This window comes from Primulina eburnea, chromosome 2, assembly GCF_022965805.1.
Source record: "Primulina eburnea isolate SZY01 chromosome 2, ASM2296580v1, whole genome shotgun sequence".
In the NCBI taxonomy this organism is placed as follows: Eukaryota; Viridiplantae; Streptophyta; class Magnoliopsida; order Lamiales; family Gesneriaceae; genus Primulina; species Primulina eburnea.
The window spans coordinates 39469088-39482102 of NC_133102.1; the positions used below are offsets into that span (position 1 = coordinate 39469088).

Consider the following 13015-nt stretch of genomic DNA (forward strand, 5'->3'; position numbering starts at 1 on the left):
CATAGAATCAGATAGACAATGGCATAACAAAAACGTCTCCTACCCTCTGTAAAACTCGCTCGGTCATACATTTTTCGATGAAACGATACTCGTAAACACCACATCCCATACACAAGTTGTTATTCGATTAGGTAGAGTACTCCAACACCTAATCCAACATGCATTTTTCCAGGCAGGCCCGCATTGCAATACATTGAAAACATTTTGTAGCATCTTTGAAACTGGATCGGGATTCTACTACGCATATACAGTAACACGAACGAATTTCCATGCATCAAATCAACTTGATGCATGAACCGAGTGTTGAACAATATACTGATGAAAATTGCATAAAGTTCTTCAAATAAAGGAAGAGGTCCTTAAAAAGTAGTTAGTGACTTTGTCCTTTATAACATTAAACATTCATTAATAATCTCATGTCTCACTTGAATGGCCTTTATTACTATGCAAATATGCTCAAGGGTCCTGCCTGTTTCGATGAATCTAGTCCACGTTCGGCCATCAGCAAACCGGTGATCAGTTTCCTGTAATTCAAATTTATACATTTTTCAGTTTCTTGAACTTCTCAATTTCGAATTGTAGGGTATTGCACATAAATACAAGTAAATCGGAAAGGAAAAGATAATATAGGAATAGGTAAGAATATCGGCATTTACCTTTCAGCAATGTTACTGCTCTGCATCAGAATCGTCAATCTTTTAGCAGTCTTCTTGAACTCACTGCAGGTACGTGAGGTGAGGTTAGGACGTCGCGGTGTCTTTCCTATGTAAAATCAAGAGATTTTCGATAGTATATAGAGTAAATTAAGGCCAAGGAGCGATGAGTTTAACCTGAACGGTTCATCTCCAGCTCGATTTACAGCACCTGCAGCATCAAAATAACACACATGGCTCATTAGTTCCGAACTTTCTATCCCAAACATGTTCTCTAACATTAAAAACAACTCTTCGTACGATCCAAGAACCGACAAATCAAGGGTACGACCCACATCCTCCGACTCTAAGAACACTTTGCAGAGATGGGTGTTGAGACCAAGTTCAGCTCGTTTCAGCATACACTGGGTACTGGGCAAACCCTTGGAACGATCTTGCCCATCAAGATCGAAGCTTTCATCAACATTACCACAGGACATCTGCTGCTCGGTAAGTATTGGCTTACCGAATAGTACAAATTGTGGTTTCTTGACACCATCATGCACATGGGATTTCTGACAAGAGTTTCCCATGCTCAACAAGCAAGAAATATTTTCATTACCGTCTAAATTGCTTTTACAGATTTTTTCAGGAATTTTAGCCTGAGGGTTATGCCGTGGGATGCTGACCGGAAACAATCCCATATGCAGTTTGTTGTTAAGATGGAGATCCGAAAATGGGACTCCAATTTGAGCATGCCTGGCTCCCTGTATGCCTGCAGTTAAGTTGTCTTGTAGATGACAAAAGGGACTGCTGGGGCCTAGGGGATTGCCTAGAAATGACGGCATCGGAAACTGGCCGTCGAGAGGGAAATCTGGATGATGAGGTAACCGCAACTTTTTCCGCGGCGGTGAGAAGGGTGAAATATGGAGTACTGGCATATTCGTGACCATTTCAACTAGCCACGGGCTAACACATTTCACGTTTTGCAGCAGATCTGGTTCGTCCCATGTGACCTATAATGACATTTAGTGCGAGCAAATGTAAGAACATGAGAAAGACCCGTAAATTTTCAAGAACTTTTTCCCTTCTTAGACGGAAGCAGATGAATCGCGAAGATATGAAGAAAATATACAAAAGACGCAAGAGAAGAAATAATATACATCGTTGTTTTGCATCTGATTAAAGGTCTTGGACTGTATCAAAGATTCATAGATAAACCAACAACGGATTTTCCACAACCATTACACATTAGTTTTGCAGTAACTTCATAATCAAGTACCCGAATGAAGGCACATTGAGAATAATTAATTAATCCTAGTTACTCCAAAAACTCAGTTTTTAACCTTTAGTTTCAAAATTATGATTAGACATGAATCCGAGAAAAAATTAATCTTCATTCATTCTAATTGTGCTGGGAAAAAAAGAAAAGAAAAGTTTTAACAACCTAATATTCCAAAACCCAACCAACAAAAACTCTCGAGAAGAAGAGTATCACCTGAAGAAGTCTCCATGTCGAATTAGGCCATGTAATAGGATCAGCAACCTGAACGGAAGCTATAGTTCCCACGAACCAGCTGATTCGAGCCGAGTCCTCCGTTTCAAATGCCATCTTAAACCTCATCCCGGACCGCCATTGAACCCTCATAGCAGCGGTCACAGATGCCGCCTTCACGCAAAATTCAGGCGTGCTCGCCCTTGGATAATAAACCACCTCAAAAGGCTGGCCATTGGCCGCCAAGAAAGCCGATTCAACGACAGATTCGGGCCTGACTCGCCCCCTCTCCCTCGCATTCCCATTACCAAAGCTCCTTTGCATCATCACCTTATTCTCTTCTCCATTCAAAAACGCTGAAAATCCTCCATAGTTTCCAGCACTCACAGAACTCCACACAGAAGAGGATTCGGTGCCACCCACGCCGCCGCCGCCCCGCTTCGCCCTCCTTATCCCGACACAAAGATCCCCATTTTCTGCCCTCAAGAACACAATTGAGTCACCAGCCACCAGCTTCTTCTGATTCACAAAAGTGCTCCATCCAGTAGTCAGCAAATGCCGCCTCGGCGTACCCCTGTAAATGTGCCTAAACTTCCAAGTTTCCCCATGAACATCTTTAGCAATTACATTCTGCACAGGCGGGTCCGCCGTGTAATCCAGCCGTGGGAAAATAGTCTCCGCGCAGTATCTTGGGACGGAGAATCCCCCACCGTTATTTGCATCAGATTGAGTCAGCGTCTTCGAAAAGGAACTGGGTTTTTCGTTAGATTCAGATCCATTGCTCCCCATAATCCCATCATCTTCCAAGCCAAGCTCGTTGCTCCCAACTGGGATCAGCCTAATTTTGGCGTAAACCTCGTCAGTTTCATGGTCGGCTAAATATTGCACAGCACCAACTCTGCATAAAATCATCGCCGGAATTCTGAGCAGACCCCCGAAATCCACAGCAGTTAGTGTGTGCTCCGCGTGGCCTTGAGGGAAATAGAAGACTTTCGAGTTCACCGACGGGATTTGCACCATGCCTCCCGCACAGGCGTGCCACAACTCAGAATTTAAGCATTTTTCAGTCACATCCATGATTTTTCCTTCTTATCAAAACCCAAATGCAGTTTCTTTCTTCCTTCTCTCCTTCTATATATATGTTTTCAATTCCTTCCGAAAAACAACACAGATCTCAACTTTTTACCTTTCTTCTTCAATAAATGCGGCGACCAATCTCAAAAGGATCGGCAATTCCGGACACCGTTCAACTCTGCGCCAAAAACAAAAGAAAAAAAAAACATTAAATCATGACAGCCGGTACTGTGAAACAACGCCACTAATACCAAGTACAGTAATTCAAAACAAAATCCCATCACAAATTATTTATCATTAATTAAAAACCATACCAACAGCACTAAACACGCCAAAAATTGCATCTTTCAAAAAAGCAGAGAGCTAACATCAATTTCCTTGCAGAATTTAGATAAAGTGGTTTGAGTTTGCAGGACTTTTTACACACAAAGTGGGAGTGGAAAAACACTGAGTGGATGTATGTAACTGTGTTTGTGGGGTAAGTGAGTCGACAGGACAGAGGATTCTTGAATTGACGACGAAAAATGCGAGTAATCTACGAATCTGAGATTCATTCATTTAAGAGAAACAAGAAAGATAAAAGGAAAAGAAAAACACGAGAACACATTACAGATTAGTAGAGTAGGAATATTTGGTTGCAACGATTACAACAAAACATTGCCACAAAAATCGTCGGCTCTGTTAAAAGATACTTGACGCCCTCATTACACGTTAACGACGCCGTTTATAAATTAGAAAATAAAAATATTTCATTCTTTTATGATTATTTATTTCCAAATGACAAAAACTTGAGTGATATAGTCTCACGATTTGTATTTTGTGATACGTGTCTCTTATTTGGGTCATTCGTGAAAAAATATTACTTTTTCTGCTAAGAGTATTACTTTGTATTGTAAATATCGATATGATTGACACATCTCACAGATAAAAGATTCGTGAAATCGTCTCACAAAAAACCTGTCATTTTCAAATATATAAATTATTTTGATTTTTATTTTTGAAAATAAACTAAGAGTTTGTTATTATTTGTTCTCAATATTTCGTTTCAAAATTCAATAAAATTGTATTTTAATCGAAAGATTTGATTTTAAATTTATTTTATTTAATTAAAAATTAAGACGAATGATTTAAAATATGTTGGATTGTTTGAATATATGATATATCTACATTTCATATTTGTTTCGATTTCGAATCAGTTCTTTTACATATTCATTTGAAATAATTCGAGTTGAAATCATCTCTCAAATTCAGATTATTCCATCAAAATATAACGGCAAAAATTTGTGTGAGACGATCTCACGGATCGTATTTTATGAGACGGATCTCTTATTTGAGTCATACATGAAAAAATAATATTTTTTATGCTAAGAGTTTTATTTTTTATTGTGAATATGGGTAGGGTTGACTCGTCTACAGATAAAGATTCGTAAAACCGTTTCACAATAGACTTTTTCAAATATAACCTAAATTCTTTCCAATTATTATTCTATATTTAATTCAAGACAAAAACTTGTGTGAGACGGTTTCACGGGTCGTATTTGTGAGACGAATATCTTATTTGGGTCACCCATGAAAAAGTATTACTTTTGAATATGGATATGGTTGACTCGTATCACATATTATTATGCGTGAGAAACGATCTCACATAAAACTCACTCTTAATTCAATATAGTGATTAGTGATCGAAAATGTATCCTGAATTTTAATTATTTTTTTAAAAAAAAGTTAAATAGGTCTTGAAATTTAATTAGTCGTAAAATTAACAATAAATTTGTAATAATGTGTGTTTCCTTTATATAAGCCAAACAAAAGGTAGAGTAGTTGAGAAAATATCGTGTCGTGCTGTTTGAAAAAGATATCGCGAGATTCAAGGAAACATCCTTTTTACTGCTGGTCCGAACTGTACGGGTTCTGAGGGAGAATAGTTATTTGACTTGACAGATTTAACCTTGGTTATTTATAATTCTCCCTGTCAGTTCTTGCTTCTTACCGTGGTTAATATTACCCCCACACCCCTCGACTTTCGAGCCTACTTTGCTCAAAGCGCGTGTCTCTCTAACTGTTTTTTATTTTTTTATATTTATAGTAACAAATAAATTATCGATGATATGTTAATAATATTTTAATTATGAATTGAATATAAGATAATAATGTTTGGATAAATAATTTAATATTATAAATAATATATTTAACATAATGTTGTTGAAATGTTATCGAAAATTCGAGTGGTTAAAACTTCACAGAGTTTAATCATATTTTTGTTCTATTTTTCATGTAGTAAAAATTTTATAGGTAAAAGGTATCGTGTAAGAAATAGAATAAAATTGAACCCATAGAATGTAGATTTGTCAAGAGAACATTATAAGTTCCACATAAAATAAATTTCAAGATATTTAATTAAGTCATGTGGTGTCTATTATATAAGTTGATTCCTAATTTCTATCTCATTATTATGTATCTGATTTGATAATAAATAATAATTTTTTTGATTTTATTTATTAAATTTGAAATAAGATTGCAAATTACCATTTTGTTTTTTTAATAATTTAAAAAATATTAATAATATTATTTATTAATTATAAAATTATAATTTAAATTCACTGATTTGATTGATATAAGATATATAATCAGTAATAGATGGATAAATAATAAGACAAATAAGAGTTTTTTATTATTAATTTTTTTAAAAAAACTGTTTTAAAAATAATGTGTATGGTGTGTTGTAGTAATACCGCAAAACTCCACCAAATCTGGTTTGGATGTCATATGTTAGAAATTATTTACACAAACATGTCCTTGCTTACTTAAATCATATGGGATTTTATGGGGTTTTAAAATGCGGTTTTAGAGTGTTTGATAATCATTTGACTACTGCTCTTGTTGAACGATGGCGATGAGAGACACACACTTTAATTTTAGTTGTGGTGAAGCGCATGTGATGTTACAAGATTTTTCGATAATTTGGGGTCTAACAATTGATAGTGACCCGGTGACTGAAATAGATGTTTCACATACAGTTGGTCAATGACAAAATATAAGTCTTGACTTGTTGAGATTTGTGTCATCATCATCGCATTTTAAAAATGGTCATTTGTCTATGACTGTACTACACGGTCATTGCATTTTTACTCTTATTGATGATAATAGTTCGGAAGTATATGTCATGAAATATTCTATGTGGTGTGGCGTTAATGATTATTGGAGGAATATTGTTCCCGGATTATCAAAGAGGGTCGGCTAGACTCATGTTTTTGCAACTACTACATGATATTGACCGTGTGAAATCTTATAGTTGGGGAAGTACAGTTTTAGCATTTATATACAGCGAGTTGTGCAATGCAACGCGTATAGGAAAATCTAAAATAATTGGACCTTTATATATCATGTATGTATACAAATTGTATTTTCATTATTTAATACAACATATGTATTTTTAATTGTTTTTATCATTATTAGTATATATGGGCATGAAGCAGGATTAAGTTGATTAACCCCGACCAAGATGGGTTAAGAGTTGTTGCGCCTCCAAGTCAACCAGATGATATTTTTTCAGTTACATCATATGGTGCTTGGTAATATTTTAATTTGTTGTCCAAATATAATCTATAATTATTTTCAAAATTTTCAATATGTAATCATATTTGTTAAATTATAGGTGGAAAAATGTGAGGTCTTTTATTATAATGACAATTATTAATCAAAAAATAATGATTTGATATATTTCTGCATAGGAAAATGATTTAAAATATTTTTAAACAGATATTAGGACCTATAAAAATTTCGACATGATATCCTCGTAAGTAGGACATCCCGAAAAACTCAAGCATAAGAAATTAAATCCAAACCAGCAACGATAAATCTAAATAACAATACAGATACACGGGGCATCTCCCCGGATAATAAAACATGACATAGAACTGACACAAACACAAAAACAATCATAAAGACTAGCTAGGAGACTCCAATGGACAGAACCAGGCAATCCCACAACAATCACGAGCTCCGCTAGCAGAACCTCTGCCTGGTGCTACAAAACCACTCGTGAGATCTACCATGATGCCCAAAAGCAACCACAACAGCTCCCCAGTAAATAATTGATGTTAGGATTATGGTATGAAACAGTTCAAAAAACATAACAATAACATAAATCATGCATCATGATATGTAGATGAAATATGAAATGCATGAACAGAGCTCAATATCAGCAGAGTAAACGGAGCCAAACGAATTATATGATCAACAAAATTAGTGATCAAGCAACAGACAGGGGAGCTACATTGTCATGGAGATAAACTGCTCTACCAAGTATGTGAGGTATGACAGGCTGTGCTAATCAACACCCTCAACTCGGGCTCTATACAACTCTAACGATATATAATAGAAATAGCACAACAACCATAACTGGATATTACAATCCCAGCGCTCACCCCGAGGGCTACACTAACAAGGGGATTGATCAATCTTAACTATAGTTTCAGGTGTATCAATATAGGCCTATCAGCCACACCCAGATCCCGAGTTATACAACACCTAGTGTCGAATAACAATGAATACGGTAACTTGTCAACAAAAACGATATGGCTCAATATTTATGTCATAACAGTATGCTTTAGACTAAATGCTATATAACTGAATATATAACTCAATAAAACATTTAACAACTCAAACAATTCACATAATCACATAAACGATAATAACAACATATAAATATGCTTAAAATATTATTTAAGTGTTATCATTGTATGTTACTGAATTGTAACATACATGTACCAACAAACGATGATCAATAAACAACTTTAAAGTTCTTCGGCCTAAAACATATGACAATAAGCCGAGAAATAGCATATTTTACCAATAATATTAATTAAACCAACTATTTTCTCAAAACCACAAAAGTTGAATTTATTTTGCTAAAACAACTTTTTAAACAATGAGCTTAAATCAACTACTTATCTCTCCATTAAATCCTGACAACTCCGATAATCAACAAAATTACCATAATTCCCAAAATAATCGTACAATTAATTCGATACTAAATTAAAGTCTCTTTGAAATATACCTCAAATATTTTCAACTATCAAACGTACAATATAAATCCAATATATACGTCAATATAATTCAACTCAGTCGATGAAAATGAATTAAATCGGAGCATGTAAAAATCCAAAATTTGTCAGCCTAAATACTCGAGCAAAAGTAGGAATTTCTGGCCCAAAAACACCAAGATCGGAACTTAACTAGTCGCCAGATGTCTTGAGGTGGTCACATGCCGGAAAGGTTCATCCGAGCTCTATGGAAACATGAATGAAAGGCTTGAATTCGAAGGCACATCAGGGAAAAAGTTAGGGAATTGGATGTAATGACTCGAATCCTTGCTTTGAATGAAGTATTAATTAAGATATAATTAATGAGTTCTTAATTAAGTATTATTAAGGAATTGATAATTTCGGGTCAAGCTGTTGGGGTCCACCGAATTTTAAAAAGGGATAACCCGATCTACTTCAGATTACATTATCTCGAGAAATTCAACTAGACAAATGAGATTATGACACGTGGAAGATAAGATTGATTCGAATTTTCTGAAATAGTCCGAATGGAACCAATAAATGGAAGTTGAATTCTTTTGTTTCCTACACTGAATTCTTCAGAGAGAGTTCTAGCCATATACCTTAGATTTTCTAGCCAGTTTCTAGGGCACTTTTGTGTCGGAAAGTTTCGGAACTAGTGTCGACTCGAGGAGGTGTCGGTGAACTGAGATCGAGACATCATCAGCGGGCTGAAGACGGCCTTAGGTATAATTCTGAAGCCTTAAATAGTGATTTAAGGATCATTAGGAAGAACCTATTAGCATGTTTGATCTGGTTTGATAGTGATTTCATTATGTTGGTATTGTCTAGATTCAAAGATTTCTGTCAGATTGTTTTAGTAAAGTACGTGGATATACTGACTGAGATATCCAAGCGTAGTATACACTCTTATATGCTGCATATTTATCTGTTCCATGATACACGTTTTACTGCTTTGGCATATTATGCATAACATATCATGTTGAGCCTGATATCTTTTGAGATATACCTCATTTGTTGGGGCCGCTCAGCCCTATTTTGTACTGTGGACGATGGGGCATCGAGAGCTACAGTGTCCGACAGAACCCGCGAGCTCTGATGACCTGAACATTGTAGGTCCACATATTGATGATGAGTGTGGGAGCCAAAACATTCCTAGGGCAGATCAAAAACTACACACTCAGGCGCCTCTAAACTGAGCATGAGATTCTTGACTTGATCCTTGATATCCGAGCATATTGCATTTCGCATGCATCATATCAGTTTGTATACTCGTACATTCTCGTATTGGGCGATTGTCGCTCACGTCCTTGTTTTCATCTTGAGAACCCCATTCCACGAGACAGGTCCTAGGTTGGACGGTTCGGAATGACCAGGGTAGTGGCTAGAGCAGTTGGATTTTCGATGGTGATCCAATGGAGGTTTTCTATGGTTTATCGTTTTCTCGTTTAGAATTATGTTTTCAGTTATGGCTGTATTAATGTTTAAGACTACTATTATTGTTTTGTTTTCGTTTGGGTTGTAAGATGATTAAGTATTTGGTTTCCGCTAGTTTAATTGTTGTTATTAAGTTTAATGTTGCATGTTTATTAGTCTTTTTAGTAGTGGCTCAGGTAAGGGCGCTACATTGAATCCTTATACAAGATACCACAAATTAACAAGAAAATTAAAGCAAGCACTCGCCTAAATCAGACGAGGAACTCACGCACACCAGCTCACGAACAGTGATTCCATCTTGCTCTAATCTTTGGTTTCAAGCTAGAAAAATGACAAACAAACTGGAGGTCATGGTCACTAGTCCACGGCGATGCTCTCCGGCGTCTAGCAGAGTTTGACGATCGATGTTGATGGGGAGAGAAGGGAGGCGACGGGAATGGGGAAGGGAAAAGGGAATTGTTTTCTTTCTTTTCCCCTTTTGGAAAGTGTATGTATATATGTGTATGTATACTTGGTTACTAAAAATAGTAACATGAAATCAATTATCCTGATTATTATTTATTTTACTCTCGTGTGTTATTTGAACTATATATGTATTTTATATCTTTTAATTATCCGATATTATAAAATACATATTTTTTATACACTATCAAAAATTATTTGACATAAATAATTATTTAAATTTATAACTCAACAACTATTCTAATTATTCCAAATTACCGGATAATATAATTTAGGGCCTTACAAAAAATGTGTTTAGTTACACACATTCATCGAGTCATGCTGTAAGAATTATAAGGTACTGTCTTGATCGTGTAAACAATAATGAGATATTTTTTAATCATTTAAATTATGCAATAATTACATGAATTTTAAAATTTTAACCTCTTTTTTCATCAAGTTTAACTGGACCAGCTACAAGAAAAATGGCATAGATCTAAAGACAATTATTGATTCATACGATAACAAAATATGGCACTTTATTTGCCTTCTCATTTGCTTTGAAATCGTGGAGATTCATCATCCCCACGGACGAGACAGTTCAAAATACGACAATCTATATCCATGTCTGCTCTCGACAATGATAAACTTCATAATATCATGAGAATAGGTTATCACGACACAGATTGGAAAGAATATCATCAAAATTTAATTTTTATATGGAATAAAAAGTTGAGATATGTTTTCCAAGGAGAACGACACGGGAGATCGAGGCAAACTAATGACGACTAATTTAAATAGTATGAGCGAATACATGTCTATTTTTTATATCCTACAGGGCATGTGGTTGGTTTTTGACCATATTCATATCATAATGTTGACGAACAATATAATGTCCAACAAAATTTCAGTACACCTTCTCCTTATTCGCATGTCATCATTAGGGTGGGGTAGTAAGTTGATTAGGCCATCAAGTGGATTTACTACTATTGGTCCATCAACTGAGTTTAATACTTGTATGAACTTTTGTTGAATATGAGACTATAGGGTCATTTGGACCATCAGACGTTTTCCGTAATATAGTGCCATATGTTCCCTCGAGTATTTTCGATAACATATGCTCATCTAATCCCTCAGGTCCTTTCGATAACATAGGACTCATCTGGTCCATCTGGTTTTGTTTTTTATTTTTGTTTTTTTTGTAATACATTGGCCATCTGATCCAACAGGTGTTTTCGGTAATTCAAGGCCATCTGGGCCAACATGTTTTTTTGGTAATACAGATCCATCTGATCCATCAGGTGCTGGCCAACATTTGTTTGTTGGCCATGATTATCAAACTCCAATTTGATCAAATATTCAAAGTTTTACAAATCTTATTAATGTTGGTCCACAACAACTTGTTCATGATATGGGACTCGAGAGAAATATTATTTCACATATCATTTTTCCAAGTTATTAAGATGAGCAAAATATTATTAATCAATATATTATATTACCTAAAGGGACAAGAAAACATAACCCACTTGAGTATGAAACTGGAAGCCATCTGTATCATTGTAATTTTGATTATGATTCTTCTGATTGAATTTTTATAATTGAGAATTTTCTAATTGGAACATGAAGATATTTGTATCATTGTATCAATTAAATTATTATATGTTGCACTAAAATTGATAATTAAGTTTTCTACATTTTCAAATTCAATAAAATATTGATTTAATTATATAAAAATCAAATACAAGGCTTTTTATATTAACAAGGGCATGTCAATCATGTTTGAGGATATCATAATGTTATTCAAGTGTTGAAGGACCAAGGAAAGAGCTTTCAGGCCGAAGTAAGTGTTTAGCTAACTACTGGCCTATCCATCTCTGGCCGAGATAGGCGTACCCCAGTGGGCCGTTCGTCACGCTGTTTAGCGAGGCACACTGTTTAGCGACAACAGCACACCCCATCAGGCCTTTCCACCAACCCCAGTAGCGCCTTTCTGGAAGAACAACACGCCCCAGCTCCCAAAAAAACCGAAATTTAATATTCATTATAATTAAATTTTAATCAACATCAATAGAAAATACATATTCATTTATACAAATTTAACTTTCATAATCATTTTTACATACGCATAGTTCGTTGTTGTGTTTCTCTAACTACTGGTCTATCCATCTCATTTCATAATCGAGTTGTTCTGTCCCTACTAACTCTTCTTCTTTCACGCCTAATTGGGTTGTGGTGCAACTCAAACGTGGGTGGATCCCAGTATCATTCATCTGCAAGAGGTTGAAATCCCCTCATATGTTACTAGGTGCTCAGACATGTTATAACATGGCTGCACAAGTGTTTTGAGATCTAACGAGTACCATTTAACAGTGCAAATAGCATGGAACATGGGATGCCTAAAATAATATATTTACCACATGAGAAATCATTGGTTGATAATTTCACTACCTGCAGTCGCGACCGAAGTAGTTTGCTCTCGTACATCTTATTTCATAACACGATGTTCACTATATTTCATCACACATTCCTCATACGTCGAGATGCATAATCTGACCATATGATGGATCAGTGTGTGTTAGCGCCTCGAAGGCATTTCGCACACAACAACCTTCAATGAGCTTCAATAGCTCGTGATCTAAAAATATTAACACCGATGAATTAAATCGAGTTTGGTTTTAAACCAAGCGGAAGAAACTCGAAGTAATCCTTCGTAAAGAAACTGGAATGTTAGAAAATATTTTAACTTGTGTAAACTGACTAACTGAAAGAACACATATTAGTTTTTGTATTCTTGTATTTCAGTTATGGTAACAACTGAACACACGAACACTCTAACTAATCAAAACAATTTTAAAGCGATAGATAATCAG

At 35.4% G+C, this 13015-nt stretch overlaps 1 protein-coding gene across 1 annotated transcript; it reads right to left on the minus strand.

Annotated features, from left to right (window-relative positions):
• Window positions 1-316: 316 nt before the first annotated feature.
• Window positions 317-3805, minus strand: LOC140823141 (auxin response factor 18-like). The gene is made up of 5 exons (XM_073184321.1): window positions 3516-3805; window positions 2131-3379; window positions 831-1648; window positions 657-719; window positions 317-524 (listed from the first exon to the last, which is right to left on the minus strand). The coding sequence occupies exons 2-5, from the start codon at window positions 3202-3204 to the stop codon at window positions 443-445; spliced, it is 2037 nt and encodes a 678-aa protein (XP_073040422.1). The 5' UTR covers window positions 3205-3379; window positions 3516-3805; the 3' UTR covers window positions 317-442.
• Between the last annotated feature and the right edge of the window lie 9210 nt (window positions 3806-13015).